Raw genomic sequence first — 17,188 nt, forward strand, 5'->3', positions numbered from 1 at the left:
TCGGTCCCTCTCCCAGGCTTTCATGGGAAGAGGCCTGGGAGCTGTATAGACCCCGGGCCTTAGCCGTTGGCCTGAGCCTACAGCCCATCTCTGCTGCTCCCGGCGACCCAGCCTTCCTCACTTGCTGCAGTGTTTGGCCCACAGGCTGTGATTTTTCACATCCTTGTCAAACCTGTAATACCTGACTGCCTGGAGAAAAGGGATCTGGGCTTAATGACTGTGATTTGCCTGACTGACTTCCTCTGCTCCCATTTGCCTGGGTGCCACCTGCGGGGAAGCTCACCTGGAAAACAACTTCGGACTTTCTCCTTGTGGATCACTGCACCACTCTGGTGTCGTCTGCCATGGCCGCCCGAGACCTCACAGAGGTCTTCCCTCCCACACTGTGATGGCCCAGAGGGTCCCAGTGCCCGAGGCCTCACTGGCCACTCGGAGCTGCACGCTGAGCTGGTTCTACAGGAGGCACCTCCTTGTCCCTCCTTACATCACTTAATGGCTGGGTGTCAGGGTCCTCAGTAAACTGAGATCCATACTGTTTTGGATATAATTGTCATTTAAATGTTTGTTCATTTGAAAGGCAGAGAAGCAGGGCAAGATTTCCCATCCATGGTTCTCTCCCCAGAAGCTCACAGTGGCCTAGTTGCCAAGAGTCATCCACATGGAAGTCAGAGACTTAAGCTATCACCTGCTCCATTCCAGGGCAGGCATTAGCAGGAAGTCGGAGTCAGGAGCTGGGCAGATGCAGTATCCCAAGTGGGGTCTTAACACACCAAACGCTTGTCCCCTGTCCCCCAATAAATGTTCTTTACAAACCTTGACACTGTGAGAAGAGACGAGAGGAACTGTGTGAGCGTTCTTGGAAAGCTGGAGGAGTAGCACCCCTGGATGGGATGAGGAGGAGGTCTCTGTGCCCACGCGTAGCTGGGCTTGTGCCGTGTGCCCTGCCAGTACCACGGCTTCCTTCTCAAATGTAGGGCTCAGAAGCCAACACCCTCGCCACCACTGGGTCCCTGGCCCAGCATCCAGGGCCATTCTTAACAATGGCCACGGGGCACCACAGGAGCTCCTGCTTCACCCCTGTTTTGGCCTCTTGGCTGTTTCTACAACCCTCCAAATCTGTGCACTTGCCCTCTGCCAAGTGTTACCTCCGGGGGCCCATCCCTGACCCCGCACGGACAGTCCCGGCACCCCTTGGGTCTCCTCCCTGTGAATCCAGACAGCCACACTTGAACTCTCCCAACTGAATGCCTTGTTTGGCTAACTTATTACTTTGACTGTAATGTAAGCATAAGGGAGGAATTTTGTCTTTTTAGGTGGCAGTTGTGTCGCCTGCACCTGAAATCCTGCCCAGCACAGGGCAGGTGAGGGAAGCCACAGTTCAGTCCCTCTCCAGCTACAGGGCTGGCAGAGACCCCAAGCCAGCCTGATCCGGTCTGAACCCATTCCAGGACAAGCAGGCAGGCCCCCCGCCTTGTACCACAGCACCCGCGGCCCGTGCCCCCTCGGCCGGCCAGGCGGGGGACCTTCCCCTACCTCAGGCTTTGCCCTTGCGCGTGGCCTTTATTCCTGAGGGTCAGCCGCGAATCTCGCCTGAATCCTTCCTCAGGTCCACTCTGCCGCCTCAGCAGCCCGAGCGCTCCTGCCCGGCCTCCCCCTGGCCCGGCCCGCGCTGCGGCTCCGGCCCTGGCCGGCAGGGGCCGCTCCTCGCGGCGCCCGGGGCCCCGCCGCGCCCGCCGCCGCCGCCTCCCGCCTCCCCGCCCCTTCCCCGGCCGGCGCTCCCGTTACGCCGCGGAGCCGGGAGCCGGAGCCCGAGCCCGCGGCGGCAGCCGGAGGCGGCGAGGGGGCGCCCCGGCGGCGGCGGCGGGCGCGGCGGGGCCTGCGGGGCCTGCGGGGCCTGCGGGCGGGCGGGCCGGGCCCGGCCAGGCCGCGATGGCGACCAAGAAGGCGGGCTCGCGGCTGGAGACGGAGATCGAGCGCTGCCGCTCCGAGTGCCAATGGGAGCGGATCCCCGAGCTCGTCAAGCAGCTGTCGGCCAAGCTCATCGCCAACGGTACGCGCCGGGCGGTCGCCTGGGCGGCTGGGGGCGCCGCGGCCTCCGCCGGCGGGGCCCGACACACGGGACGCGGGCACGGGCGCGGCCTGGCCGCCGCGGCCCAGGGGATGTGTGTGGGGCCGGGGTTCTGAGGAGCTGGGGGTCCGGGAAATCAGGCGGTGTGGGGGTCCCGAGGTGTGGGGAGAGGAGGGGCTGTGCTTGCTCCTGTGGACACGGCGCGGGGAGCGGTGCAGGGGCTCACGGTGTCAGTGCAGCATCTGGACCTCCGGGGTCATGGGTGGCCTTGGGTTTCTAAGAAGTTGGTGGTGATGTGCGAATGCCCTCTGGACATGGGTGTGAATGTGTGTGTGTGTGTGGTGTGCCCCCAGAGTCAGGATGTGTTTATGGGAGATATTGAGCAGAGACCCCCTGGGAAATAGGGTTTGTAAACACAGTGTTCATGGGGGTCCTGGTGGGGGAAGCTCCAACTTGGGGTGCATGGGGTGGTGGGAGGCAGGTTGGGGGTGTGAGTTCAGGCTGCAGACTTGGGGAGGCCTAACCGCAAATACAGGGGGCATAGAGGCACAAGGGAAGGGTAATGTGGGAGAGGTGAAGAGGGAGTTGAGGAATGTTGGTAGGGAGTGAGGGGTCCAGGGCCTGGCTTGGGGGGTCTAGGAGGGGGTCCTACGGCTGCCCCTGAACGGGAAGAGCCAGGAACTGGAGCTGGTCCACGACACAATTGACTGAATTGCTTCTTGTACCCAATCAGATCAAAATCACATCCCAAATCCCAATCCAGAGCACAGCTCCACGTGGCCTTATTTGTTTTGGAAGCAAATACCTTTAATATTTGCTTGCCTGTTAGCACCCGCCAAAGCCGCAGTCACCAGCAGACTGGCAGGAGGGCTCAGGGTTCGTCTGATGTCATCTCTGGCTTTCCCAGGGCTGAACAAGTGAATGAAAGGGCATGAATGGCACTGCCTACTTAAGGAAGGGCATCCAAACTATTTTTTAACCTTCTCATCGGACTCTACCCATAGGTGGAGAAGGAGGTCTCCCACCCACTCCAGGGGTGGTCTGAAGGTGTGCCTTCAAGTAAGGACTAGGGTGTGGGCACTCCCAGTGATGGGGCTTTGCTCTGGGCAGGTGGTGCTCTGGGGTGCCAGGGCGTGGAGGAGGTACATACCTTCGCTGGGCTCAGCCTAGAGGAAGTGTTGGCTCTTGTTGGTCGGGTCAGCATGTAGGAGAGGGTTAGAGGTGGCGTGACCTTGTCGTCTCTGCCAGGTGCTCTGGCCGGCCTGCTGGCTTCTCACCTGAAGCTTTTTGTCTTTCTGCTGGGAATTGGCTTGGCCTGGGTCTGCTCACTTGCTTCCCAGCTGCGTGGGCATAATGATACCTTCTGTGTGGGCTGATGTTAGCATCTGATGGGCTCATTTGTGAGCATCCTGTTTTTTTTTTCTCTTCCACATCCACTTGTTCCCGGTTCTCTTTTGCTCTGGCAAGGGACATTCACACGCCCACTTGTGCCAGTCATGATACCGTGGGGAACAGCCTTGACCAAGCCCTTGTTCTCATTGTGCTTACCCTCCTCGGAGATGGAGACAGATAATATGAGAATAAAGGAACAGGATGTAAGCAGGAAAGAAGAGTTCGTGTGAGTGAGAATGACAGGTGGGAGAAGCAAGGGGCTTCTGGGCCACGGTGAACTCTGCACTTAGTGGGCCCGTCTTGTTCACCCTCGTGGCTCCTGCAGGGCTCAGCCCTCCCCCCAGGGCCTCAAGCCACAGCCGTGAATGGGGCCTGCGGGATGTGAGGCGTGCCGGGCATTGTGGTTCATGGGTTTAGTTTGGGGAAGTGCATGAACGCATGGAGGATCACATTTTGTCCCAGAAACTCAGGTGGTGAGCAATAGTTGCTGAGGACAAAAGGTTACCCAAACGTGAAAAGGTCAGCAAGATTGCCCAGGAAGGTTTAAAAAGACTAATGCTTAAGCAAAGAGAACAGGTGAAACAACCCGGAATTGCTGCGGCAGAAAAGCACCTAAAGATGTGTGCTCCCCTTCTTTTGGCTGGAAGGGGCTGGTAGTGGAACATTGTCGGGCTTTGGGGACCCTCTTGGATGCACTAGTGCTGGGCAGATTCGGCTAGATTCTGCTGTTGTAGCGTTGCTGCCTGGAGTGAGGAGGCCGGTTAGTGTCCTCCTAGTTACGCACTGACAGCTGCCCTGGAGGCGGGAAAGGGCAGTCTTTACAGCTGGCTGGGGCCTGGGCTCTGCTGCTTCCGGACTCTGTGACCTTGGCCAAACCACTTAGCCACTCCAAGCCTCCGTTCCCTGGTTCTAGGGTGGGACTTACCTCATAGGGTTATTGTGAGGGCTACAAAGCAGCTAATGTCGCCCAGTGCTGACTCCGGAGCCTGGCATTTTAGTAGGCAGGCTTACTTATTCGTCCATTCCACAACTATTTACCACCTGCTAGGCTCTCGCTCTGGGTTAGGCACTGGGGCTTTCCCAGTGGCTGCAGCAGACAGAAGCAACAAAAAGGGCTGCCGTGTTGAAGCCCCTGTGGTAGGGGAGGAAGGGGCAGGCAGGCCGATAAGAAGTCCAGTGCCTGAGTACAGCGTGCGGGCTGTTGAATGGTGGTAAGGGTTTGCTGAAGAATGTCGGGGGAAAGGAGAAGAGGGGTTTTGTGAGTGGGCTGCAGGCAGGGGCGCAAGAGCTTTGTCACACAAGGAAGGCTACACCGGGAAGGCAGCCTCCAGATAAGACGCAAGGGGCCAACTCCAGGGAGGAGTTGGAGCCAGATAGGGGCCAGGGGGGGGGGCACTCATTTTCAGCGCTCCTGCTGGCCACGGCCTCCTGTGTCAGAAACAGGGGTGCTCCGTGTGAAGGGAGCCCAAGGCCTTTCCTCATGAAAGTCCCTGGGCAGACAGCTGCTACTCCTGCATGACCTTTTGGACATCCATTGGTTTGCACATTTTGCCAAGACAAAGAACAACCGAGTTGAAAACAGAACTCAAAAACCCATCACCCTATCTCACCCCCCATCACTATTATTGTTTTGGTCATCTGTCTCAATATCCAGGATCCTGCCATTGCTAACCCTGTGCCGGGCCCTGGCAAGCCCCACCTGAGAGTGGTGTTGTGTCAGCTAAGTGTGTGTGTGTGTGTGTGTGCATGTGAGCTCATGTGAAGTTCTACCCAAGTCCCGGCTCCCCTGCCCTGGCTCCCCTGCCCTGAAGGGCACCCTGGCCAGCAAGCAGGCAGAGAACACATGGCAGTGCCGACTCTGGCCCAGGGTAGAAGTAGAGGACACACAATGGCTTCTTGTTGGCTTGCAAACATTCCTGGCTCCTGGAAGTTCAGTGCCACCTGTCCCCTCGTCCCAAAATGTCATCTTCCAGCTCGAGTGACCATCATTTTCCGCTGCTGTGTTATGATCATACACTGACCTGAACTTGACTGGTAGCTGGTAGATGACCTTGAGCCAGTTAGCGACCTCCCAGAGCCTGCCCTTCCTTGTGGATAAGATAGAGTTTATACTACCCGTGCTTTTAGGGTGGCTGCACAGTCTGTGGGTTGATGGACGTAAACCTTGGGACATGGAAGCAACAGGGGTCTTCAAGAGTGTGGGAAACTGGGATGAAAAGATCAACTATTTGGTGCATAGTTGTTTTCTAATCTGCATTTTCCAGGAACTTTGAGTTGTCCTTGAGCAGACACCATTCTGTGGGGCTAACTCCTGGATGGCCCCTGGGCTAGATGGGCAGGGTCCTGGGTGTCCACCTGACTGAGGGAAATGCCACTGCTGCACTGGTGCCTGGCAAAGGTGCCCCTTGAGATTTCAGTGTTGGTAACAGGCCTTGCAGAGGCCTGCGCCAGCTCCGGGCACCCAGCACTTGTTTTCCAGGGATGTGGGCCTGCCCTGTCGCTCTCTAGACTGTTAATCCTTTTAGGTGAGCTCGGTTACTGAGCCCACTCAGGCACATGATGGTAGTTTCTGTTTCAGTGACCCACGGTCCATTGTAATGACCCGGTTCTATCTGGGGACATTTGGATTCTGTCTTGGTGATAAAGGGTTGGTAAGGAGATGGTGGCTGAAGCCGGCCACCTCAGGAAACATGACTGGTTACAAAACATATGTAAACCATAAGGTAGGGGTTGGGGCCCATGCCTGGAGCTGCTGTCTCTGTGGTTGAAAGAAGGACATGTTTTGCATGCTGGCTTCTCCTCCTAGGGCAGGGCTGGGCTCCTGGACCACTCCCTGCCCCTGCTGTAGCCCTTGCCAGGTTGCCCGGACAGCAACCTGGGCCTCAGGGATCTCTGGAAACAGACCCGGTTCCACTGGCAGTTTCTGCTGTGGGGTGAGGAGCTGGCTTTGTTGATTAGGGCTTGACACCTTCCCAGGGCCCAGCAGTCCCCGGGGAATCAGGCTGCTCTGGAGGGTGGGGAAGGATACCCCTGAGACCCTGGCCAACTACTATGGGGACATTGGATGTTGTGGGACACTCCAGGCTGTGGGCGACCCAGCATCAGCACAGGGCCGTACTCTCCAGGGGGAATATGGACTCTGAGTAGCCTCACATCACTTCTGCTCAACAAATGAGCAACAGCAAAACCCAGCTTTTGGTTTTAGGAGAGAGTTCTGGACTTCTGAAATGTCAGATGAGGCAGCATAAACCCCGTTAATGGTTCTTGGCTTGTTGGGAGGCTGTTGGGACCAAGTGCGGGAAGAACCCAGACTCCCTGACAGTATGGGCATGTGGGGTGGTGCCTGCCCACTGGAACATGCCCAGTTGTGGTCCTGTCCGCTCCCTGGCCCAGGGCTGGCCTGGCCTGTGCCTGTGGCTTCACCCAGCGGCCTGCTGCTAGCAGGCCACACTAACAGGCCGTGTCCCACCTTTGGAGCCCCACACTGTGGAGTAGGACTGCTGGTGTGCCCCTCCCTCAAGTAGCACATTAGCCCAGGATGCTGAGGGTTGGAACAGGCCCAAGGAAAGAAGGGCTTCCAGAGTAGGGGCTTCCCAGGGCCCAGCATCCATCCATCTTCTGGGCAGCAGCCTCCTGCAAGCTTCGGGGTTTACCTCTCAGGCTGTTGGGGTCTCACGAGCCAGCGCCAGCCAGAGGTTCCCAGGACGCCAAGACAAACTTTCCCACCTCCTTCCAGACTCCGCTCCACAGTGGGTGGGAACAGCCCCCAGGGCTCCATTTGCTGGGATGTGAGTGGGTGACTTCATCGTGGCCAATGAGACATCAAGGGCCTTGGCCCGAGGGGGCATTGCCTGTAAGGTTCCTGCACACAAGGGATTTCCCAGGGTGTTGTTTTATTTATGCTAGTGACCACGAGAGCACCTGGCCGTTGGTGAGGCTGAGAGTACATCACCCAGCTGCTGGAGGCTGCAACCCTTCTCTGGACTTCCTGTTTTGCGAGATAAGGTCTCCTATAGAACCTCACTGGTTACTAACAGTTGCTGAAAGCATCCCAACGTAAGCCCCTGCTCCTGTGCCCAGAGCACCTTCTAGGCACTAGATGCCTGTCCAGCTTGGTACTGGGCACCCAGGAATAGCTTTTATTCCATGACAGGCATGGGCAGTGTGAAGTGTGACCAGCCATCTCCACCCTCACGGATCCTGTGTGCCTGTCTGAGTGTGGCGCTGGCGAAGGTGTCCGAGCAAGGCAGAGCAGATGGATGGTCTGGGGGCTTTCGAGGCCTCTGAGTCCACACACACCCATGTTCCCATGGCCTCAGGCAGGTCTGCCTGACCCCAGCATGTAAGGCCGTGCTGGGAGGGAGGAAGAACACATACAGCATTGCTGGCACTTCTGTGCGCCAGGCTCTGGGCATGGGCTTGGGCCTTTCCATGGCTCCCAGTTCTCCAGCTCATCCTCCCAGCAGTCTTCATTCTCAGCATGAGGCTTGCAGACATGAACTCAGCCGGAGTCCCGCCCACAGCTGACCATTTCCGTTGTTTTCCTAAACTGGAGGCTTCAAAGGTTCACTGAGATGGCGTCCCAGAGTCTGGACAAGTTCTGCTCCCTGCTGCAGAGGTCTGGGGCGTGCCCCACGTTCCCCATCCTTCGGACGTCCCAGGGGCTGTCTGTACTGCTGGGCCATGACACACTTTGAGTAGGAGACCCTGTAAGTTTCCGGACATCTCCTTGGGGGTGTTAGTTCTCTGAGTCCAAGGTCGGGCCTGGATGTCTGCACTTTTCAGCCAGAGCTGCAGGGGGCGGGAGTTGCTGCTCTGCATCCCAATGGTTACCCTGTCGTGAGCACCTGCTGTGTGTGGGCACAGCACCAGCTTTAGAGGGGGCGGGGGACATGAGAAGAAGCCTAGTGGAAGGTTAGTGGGTCAGGAGGCTTACAGTCCAGGAAGGCCATGCATCCTGTGGACAGCAGGGTCGGCTGAAGGCTTGTTAGCAACTCAAATGCCAGGCCTGGCATATGCATTGGCTTTAGCGTGCCACGGAGTCAGGAAGCAGGATTTAAAATTTAAAAAAAAAAAAGCTTTGCCTAATTCATTTTCACTTTATTTAAAAGACAGGGAGACAAAGTTCGCTCTCCCAAACTTCCCCAACAGTTCAGGTGGGCCAGGAAGTCGCTCCAGGTCTCCCATGTGGAGATTTCATCTTCTCCGTGTGATGATGGAACCGTCAGCCGCTGCCTTCCAGGGTGTGCATTATCAGGAAACTGGATCAGAAACAGCACCTGGGACTCAAACCAGCAGGCCCTCTGTGATGGGAAGCTGGCACCCTAAGCAGTGACTTAGCCCACTTCACTGCCATGTCCAATGCCTGCCCTGGAAGCAAGACTGTTAGCCCATGCCCAGGTCATTGTGGGGCAGGAGTTTCAGTCCAGACCTTCAGTCTTATTGTCCGAGGTGGCAAGACATAGAGCGACTGGGCACCCTGGGGAGAGCGATGGCAACGTCACAGTACACACAGAGCAGCTGGCCTATGCAGGGCTGCTCTGGGGGCCACAGCTGTGCCCAGCAGAACCCTGGGAGCAGGGTCTTTGGCCACCCAGTGGCATTAGGGTGACCAGCATGTCCCGGTTGGCTGGAGACTGCCTGGTTATCTGTACTGAAAGTCTCCAGATCCCAGGAGTCCCTCAGGCCTGGGTGAGCTGGGCACTGGCTTGCCTGACAGGTAAGGGGAGGGGAAGCCCCGTGCAGGAGGAAGCAGCTGGCTGTGCTCTGCAGGGCCTGGGTCCAGAACCTGGTCCTGACTTCCACTGCTTGTCTGGCCTTGGCTGGCCGTGGAGCACTTGAGCCTCTCCCTCCATTCAGGGGTGGCTTTGAGGAGACAGTGAGCTAAGGGCAGTTTTCCACAAGCATTGTCTGCCAGCAGGCCTGGCTGGATATCTTTGTGGAAAGTATGTGGTGGGAAGGAAAGATGCATATTCCTTTTCTGCAAAGATTTATGTATTTAAAAGGCAGAGAGAGTGAGAAAAAGACAGATGAGACCCTGTATCTACTGGTTCACTCCCCAGATGGTCTCAGTGGCCTGGGCTGGGCAAGGCAGAAGCCAAGAGCCTGGGAGTGCATATGTGTTTCCTGATGGAGACAGGGCCTCAAACACATAGGCCATCTGCTGCTGCTTTCCCAGGTGTGTTAGTAGGTGTCTCCTCTCAGGTGAACCAGCCTGTAAGGAGTGACCAATGGGCAAAGCCCTCCTGCTGGGGATGCCCTGCCCAGGGTCCAGCACTACATGTTGCTCTTGCTCTCTGGCTGAGGGAGTCTTCCCAGCCAAAGGCCTGGGGAAGTGGATTCCCTGAGATGCTTGGGCAGCTGGCCAGGCCCTGTGGAACCCTTCCTGCCTCTGTCCCACCACACTCGCACCCAGGTCGTGTCTCCTTCCTGCCTGCAGCTGCACTGGGGGAAATCCTGCCGCCCCCTGACACCATTCCTGATCTTTCTTGCCCCTGTCCCCTTTTGGAATCATTGTGGGGTAGTCCTGTGTTCCCACCATGGACAGACTGTGTTCCTGGCAGGCAAGGCCTGGCCCAGGACACTGGGTCTCCAGCTGGTGCTTGCTGCTGCAGGGGTGGGTGTGGCTGCTGAACTGGTCTGTGAGGAGGTGGCTTCCTGAGAGTGTTTCCAGGGCTTCTGGGCTGGCCTGATAACACCCCCGCCCCTGTGGTCACTTCCTGCCCCGCTGCGCCCCACAGTCAGGCAGCCAGTTCAGAGATAATAACTTGGATGGCACCTCTGCGATCCTCGATTCAGGTTCTCCTGACAGGTGGGGGAGCAGTGCGAGATGTGTGTGCTCTGCCAGTGTTTGTGTCCCCTCCCGCCTCTGCACTGCTTGTGGGGAGGGGACTTTGGCGCCAAGTCTGGACTCTGACGAGCCAGGTTTCTCCCAGGAGATTTTTTTTTTTCTGATTTCTCTTAGACTCCTTTGTTTTTGCTTTTCCAAGTGGCCAGAACTTCCACATTGGGGCCACAGTTTAAACACAGCCACGGAAGTAGGGCAAGAGCCAGCAGGAACCCTGAAGTGGGACTTGGAAGGCCAAAGGCTCATGGCTGGCCTGGTGCTCATAGATGGCCTGGGCCAGGCTGCCCAAGGGCAGCTGAGTCTCTTGAGACCAGGGTATGAGGGTGGGCCCGGGCCATGAGAGGGAGGTGTGCTTGACTGCAGTGTGTGACAGAGGGCTGGGGTGGAGTTAAGAGCAGGTTAGTACCTCGCGATGATATTGGCCTTCCCCTCGTAGGGAGAAGAATCCTGGGGAGTTCGGAGCAGGAGGGGAGCAAGAAACGACCTGGTTTCTGAAACAGGTGCTGGGGGCCAGCCAGGTCACAGCTGCATGCAGAGGTGTGTGCCTCCCTGATCCTGCAGGAGGGCAGTATCCAGGCCTGGCTCCCCACCCAAGCTGCTGGCAGTGGCCTGTCACCTACTGACACAGGCCACTGGAGCCCCGAGGGCCCAGCCGCCCTGTGGTGGGTCCCATGTCCTGCTTCCCAGAAGATGCCTTGTGAGCTCTTTTCTTCCTCCAATGGCTATCCTGTCCATGACCTTGCCTCATGTGTTGAAGATAAAAAAGTGACAGATACTTGTTTGCTGCTCTGTCTGCCTGCTACCTGTCCTGCATGGAGGTATGGCTCCTTGCGGAGGCTGCCAGCCCCTCTGCTTTGCACCAAAACCCTTGTGCCATTTTCATGATGTCACCATCACAGTTTTCTCCTGTGCCCTGGGCCACTCCTTCCAGCATCCACAGGGGCCTAGACTTTCTTGTAGCCCCCACTCTGATCCTGTTACTGCCCAGCTCCCCATACCTTTTTGCAGCAGGTCAGCCTTCACAAGGGTCCTGGGTCCCCCACTCCACTGGCACCTTTCTCATCAGGCTCACTTCGATGTTGCCTGACCTCACTTTGATGTACCAGCTGTGCTCAGCCTACCTGCCGTTCCCTCGTCTTGGTGTCACTCACCATCATGGTCCTGGTTTCTCACCTCCAAGCATTGCTGCTCTGGCTTCTCCAGCTCTGCTCTGGAGCTGATTTCTCGGCTTGGATATCAACCTTGAACACGAGTTTATTTCTCCTCTCCTCTCTGCCCATGTCCGCTCTATCATGCCATCCAATATCTAGGGTTTGCCTTTAGTTCCTCTCCTGTTCTTATCCATCATGTTCATTTACTGTGGCTGCTGCAACAAAACCAGCACCTATTTGCTGGTTTAGAGCAATGCAGATTGATTCTCCGAGAAGTGGCACTCAGGCCTCCCTGGGCTGAAGGCTGGTGCCAGTGGGGCCGTTCCTTCCAGGCTCGGGGCCAAGTCCGTCTCTCTCTCATTTTTTCCCAGGTTCTTGGGGCTTCCTGTGTTGCCTGGGTTGGCCTTTTTCTCTTCACTGCCCATGGTTTTACCTCCCACGTCTCCTCCTCTGACCCTAACCTTCTGCTAAGCACCCAGAGGGGCTCACCCAGATAATCCAGGATAATCGGGATCCTCCTGTCCCTTGCACCCACCAAGTCCCTTTTGCCATGCAAGGTGCATGTTCACAGGGTGCAGAGATGAGGGCATAGGTGACTTGGGGCCAGTCTCTCAAGTCAGTCTGGTCTCTTTCCCTTCGCACTGTGACTTCACTCAGTCAGTTTCACCCTTTAGGCACCGTTTCTCATCTTGCTGTGCCCAAGTCAGTCACCTGGCACCTGACTGCTGCAGTCACCTGGCACTGTTTCTATTCTTGCCTCTTCTTCCCACCTGAGAATCCATTCTGCACACAGAGCACAGAGGGAGCTTTGAAAGCTTAAATCAGAATGTTTCATCCCCATTCACAAGTCCTCAAAGCCTTCCAGTTGAACTCAGAATGTGTTCTAGGCTCCTCAGCAGTCTGCCCACGCCCTGGCACCTGCTCTGGCTGACCGGCCTCCTTGCTGCATTGTAGGCACACCAGGGAGAGCAGGAGCTGAGCTCTGGGGCAGGGGTGGTGTTTTGGGCACTCCTTCGCTGGGCTCTGAGAAGATGGCAAGGTTCGCAGCTCCTCTGTGGGTTGCTGGTCCTGTAGCTGCTGCTCAACTCAGGGCACAGCCAAGGGCTGTTAGATGTAGATGGAGGATGCAGAAGGCAACGAAAGCCAAACAGAAGAAGGGCAGAGCATGTTCCTTACTCATGAGGGGCTACGTCCCAGGAAACGGAAAGCATCTCAAGTGGGGAAGTGTTTAACACTCCTGATGAGCTGAGCATCATGACCTCGCCTACCTCACTCCTGCACAGCACACATCTACCCTGCACTGGGCAAAGTCACCTGTCTCCCAGAGCCATTCTACGTGTGGTGATTTGTGGTGGCAGGGCTGACCGGAAGCTGCCATGGCCCAGCCTCACAAGAGAGGTACCATGTGGTGCTGGCCTGGGAAAAGTTCAGGCTCAGTCCAAATGTGGTTTCTGCTCAGTATATCACCTGGACGTCATCGTGAAGTGGAAAACTGTTTCTGTAAGGAAGAATCCCCACTTTCCTGGTTGTCTGCATGTCCCTTGCTCCCTTCCACACGAACACCTACTCCTGGGTCTCTCCTGAGGGTCTTTGCTGCATTTAAGTTATAACAAAGTATGTTGTCATTTGTTTTTTTCCCCCATATTTATTTGAGAGATGGAGAGAGAGTGTGCCCATTTACTGTTTCATTGCCTCAATGCCTACAACCACTGGGGCACCTCAGGCTGAAGCCTGGAGCAGGGAATTCAGCCCAGGGCTCCCACCTGGGTGACAGGGAGATAACCACTTGATCTGTCACCTGCTGGTTCTCAGGATCTGCTGAGTCCAGAGCTAGGAATCAGATCCACACATGCTGGTTTGGGGTGCAAGCTCCCTGATGGCCACTCAACCTTCAGGCCAAGTGCCCTGCCCTGCTCTTTGCTCATATGGTCATGCCACACAATCACTTTTTGTATCTTGAGATTATTGGCTGTTACTGTGTAATAAACCATCCCCACACTTAATGCCTTTTGAAAAAAATAATCTTGGGTGAGCCCGGCACGGTGGCCTAGCGGCTAAAGCCCTTGCCTTGAGTGTGCTGGGATCCCATTTGGGTGCCGATTCAGATCCTGGCAGCCCCGCTTCTCATCCAGCTCCCTTCTTGTGGCCTGGGAGGGCAGTCAAGGGCGGCCCAGGGCCTTGGGACCCTGGACCTGTGTGGGAGACCTGGAGGAGCTCCTGGCTCCTGGCTTTGGATCAGTGCAACACTGGCCATTGTGGTCACTTGGGGAGTGAATTACCGGATGGAGGATCTTCCTCTCTGTATATCTGCCTTTGCAATGAAAATAAATAAATCCTTTTTTAAAAATGCCAAAATGATAGATGTTTTAAAAGAAAAGAAAAAAATAGTCTTAATTTATTTATTAGAGAGGCAAAGTGACTATTCTTCGAGCTGTGAGCAAATGCCCACTGGAGCCAGGGTTGGGCCAATTTGAAGCAGGAGCCAGGAAGTCCATCTAGGTCTCCCTTGTGGGTGGCAGGGACCCAAGGCCTTGGGCTGTTATCTGCTGCCTTTGAGTGTATCTGCAGAGGCCTGGAACTGCAGAGCAGCCAGAACTCTCCTCAGGCACTCTGTGATGGGGGTGCAAGTGTCCCAGGCAGCAGCTTAACCCCCCAGTGACCACTTCTCATTGGCTTGCCAACGCATCTGTGGCAGGCCGTGGATCCTTGGGTCACCTCGGGCTGGACTCTGACTCAGCTCTGTTGCACACACAGAGCTCTCCCGAGGGTGGGCGGCGCTTGGTCCAGGCTCGCCCAGGCAGATCTCACACAGTGGTCACAGTGAAGCAAGAGGAAGAAGTCATGTGGAGCTCTTTTCTAAGCCTCTGCATACGTCAGGGTTGCAATGTTCTGTCACCGGAGCTAGTCCTGTGACCAAGACCAGAGTGTGTGCGACAGGCTGTGAAGTGTGTGGGCTGCAGAAACAGATGTGGGTGTTGAGGTGGTCAGCTGCCATGGCTTTATGTTGAGGCCTATTCGTCCATGCGTGCGCAGTCTACGGCATATGGCAGATGTTTCATCCAACAGGTTGTCAAGGACACCATGGGTGGTTTCCACCTTTGGCTGTTACCAGTCGGGATGTATGGGGTTAATGCTCCTGCGTCTCTGGGCTGAGTCCCTGAAGCCGCCTGTTTGTGGGGTGAACGTGGGGGATACAGGCACAGGGATTGTTCTCCAGAAATTGCTTACCTGCGTCCCATTGCCTCCCAGACACCCTTCACCTGTGTCCTGTGGTGCTGTGCGCTCCTGTTGGCACTGTGGGGACCCGGGCAGGTCCACTGTTCCCTCTGAGGCTCAGATAAACACAGGGAAAGCATCCACACGAGGCTTGGGGGAGAATGAAGGGTGTGGCTGCCTCTGCCGAGGTACAGAGGGACACGGGAGCAGCAACTGCACCTGGACCCGGGGTTGGTTTTCACCTTGGATCACAGCTAAGACATGGGTGTGTGTGTGCGTACATGTGTATGTACACAGACTAAATTGTTGCCTAGAAGGTCCTGAGATGCTGCTGTTGGTATCAAGTTCTCTCCAAAAGAAACCTCAGGGGGTGGAGGAAGCGGAAAGAAAGCCTGTCGGCTTCTGCTTTGTATCCTGCAGTGGGCACACTGAGAAAGAGGCGTCACTCCAACAGACCAGGCCACAGTCCCACCTTCCCTGGGGACTTCGGGGAGGCCCACTGTCAGTGTGTTGAATCGTGCCAAGCTTGGTCTCAAGGACTGTCTAGACCTAGGGCCCCAGGGCCTGCTGTGGGGCTGATTCCCCATGCCATGGTGGTGTGGCTATCAGGAGTGGCGTGTTTGACTTCTAGCTGACTCCCTGTATAATCACTGGGTGGGGGACTGGTTCCTGCAATCTTGCTTAAGGACTTACCCCAAATGCCCATGGGCTAGGGAGGGCAGCCCAGAGTATCCCAGTCGCTCCTCCCTCAAGTGCTCTGAGTGACCTGGCAGGTGCAGCAAGAAGGAGGCACCAAAGCTACCTGTGCAGCCCCCTGAAGAGAGGGGCAAGTGGCTTGGCCAGGGTTGTGATCCGAAGGGAAGCGGGTCCCCTTCTGCACACTGAGATCCAGACGGTTTGTGCCTGGCAGGTAGTGGAGATTAACAAGGGTGGCTACATGGGTTCTGATCCCAGCTCCAAGGACAAGCCAACTCTGTGACCTCTGGCATGCAGCTTCATCCCTTGTGCCCGCTTCCCTGTCTGCAAGATGGAGATGATACTCCCAGCATCGTGGCATTGTCTGGGGACTCACAGGGTCTTGTGAACTGTTTCCTATCGTGTGTCTGGGCCCTCGCTGAGCACCACGCAGCGTCTGCTCTCACCGCGGCGCAGGCTCAGGAGCAGGGCTCTTGTTTCATAGCACTTCCTGCCACTATAAGAGCCCACGTACCGCTAGCAGCCAGCTTTTCATCACAGTGACTGAAACACAGCAAGGGTTTTAGAGGCTCTCAGTCTGAGATTGGGTGGCCCCTGGAGGCTGGCATCTGAGGCAGGTGGTGGATGGTGCGACATGTGTGCAGGGAGGGTCAGGCTGGGAACAGGCCCAACTGCCTAGATCCTAGGGCACAGTTGCTGTGACCCAAAGAGCTTATGCTGGAGCCGCCTCGCAGACATCATGATTAGACAGCTCCACTCTAAATCTATCAGCCATTCAGATACTCCATTAGCCATCAACTTAAGGCTATTGTGCTTCAAGGGTCTTCACTAGCCGGAGAGCCAGATCCTGTCAACCCATAACAATGGCTGTTCTGGGAAATAGCAGATCCCAGCAATTGGCGGAACATAACTGGGACAGTAGCCGCTATTTACCCAGCACCAGCTCCAGGCTATATCTGTGACCTCTAATTCCGGGCGGTAGCCAGGTAAAGAAGCAGGCTCAGAGAGGGCTAGCATCTCACTCCCTGCCACTCAGCTGCAGGTGAAGGAGCTGAGATTCAAGTCCAGGGCTGGTTGAGGTGCAAGATCTTCTCCCTGTAGGACCCCTCCATTCTGGAAGCCTCGTGTCTGGCCCTGTGCTGCAGGCCTACTGTCATGCCTGTAGCTGTGAGGCCCTGAGCCTGCAGGGTGCGCAGGTAGCAAGGGAGGAGACACTGAGGTCTGTCTTGGGCACACACTTCTCCAAGGTCTGGTCTCTGTATGGGATCGGGATACTCACAGGGTGGTCGTAGGGATCCTCTGGCACCCAGTTCTCTGGCCCCACTGTTCTTCCCCACCTGTTGCCCAGCGCCTTGAGTACTGTTCTCTCCTATGGCCCCTTTCCTCATGTGCTTGTTTTTGGATGAGAGGGTTAATTTGGGTCCTATTCCCCCATTTTTGTCCTCTTTTGTTTTATATTTAATTTTTTAATCTATCTGGAAATAATTTTAAAAAGATTTATGTCATTTTTATTTGAAAGGTGCAGTCACAGAGAGAAGGAGAGGCAGAGTGAGAAATCTCTCATCTGATGGTTCATTCCCCTAATGGCTGCATGGGCCAGACCTGAGCCATCCAAAGCCAGGTGCCAGGAGCTTCTTCCAGTCTCCCCCACAGGTGCGGGGGCCCCAGGCCTAGAAACATCCTTGGCTGCCTTCCCGGGCCATAAGCAGGGAAGTGGAGCAGCTGGGACATGATCCAGCACCCTTATGGGATGCTGGCTCCATAGGCAGAGGCTTAATCTACTATATCTTAGCTGCAGCCCCTAGAATTTATTTTCTT

At 56.2% G+C, this 17,188-nt stretch overlaps 1 protein-coding gene across 2 annotated transcripts in view; it reads left to right on the forward strand.

Annotated features, from left to right (window-relative positions):
- The first annotated feature begins 1,756 nt into the window (after nucleotides 1-1,756).
- TTC7B (tetratricopeptide repeat domain 7B) overlaps nucleotides 1,757-17,188 on the forward strand; it is a 161,429-nt gene continuing 145,997 nt past the window's right edge. Inside the window, exon 1 of one of the 2 annotated variants that reach the window (XM_040975164.1) lies at nucleotides 1,757-2,050. In XM_040975164.1, coding sequence (XP_040831098.1) covers nucleotides 1,930-2,050 — 121 coding nt within the window. In that variant the 5' untranslated portion in view covers nucleotides 1,757-1,929. The remainder of the gene's footprint in view (nucleotides 2,051-17,188) is intronic. The other variant, XM_040975165.1, reaches the window with a different exon arrangement.

This window comes from Ochotona curzoniae, unplaced genomic scaffold, assembly GCF_017591425.1.
Source record: "Ochotona curzoniae isolate NIBS_2020 unplaced genomic scaffold, NIBS_Ocur_1.0 contig_2688, whole genome shotgun sequence".
In the NCBI taxonomy this organism is placed as follows: domain Eukaryota; kingdom Metazoa; phylum Chordata; class Mammalia; order Lagomorpha; family Ochotonidae; genus Ochotona; species Ochotona curzoniae.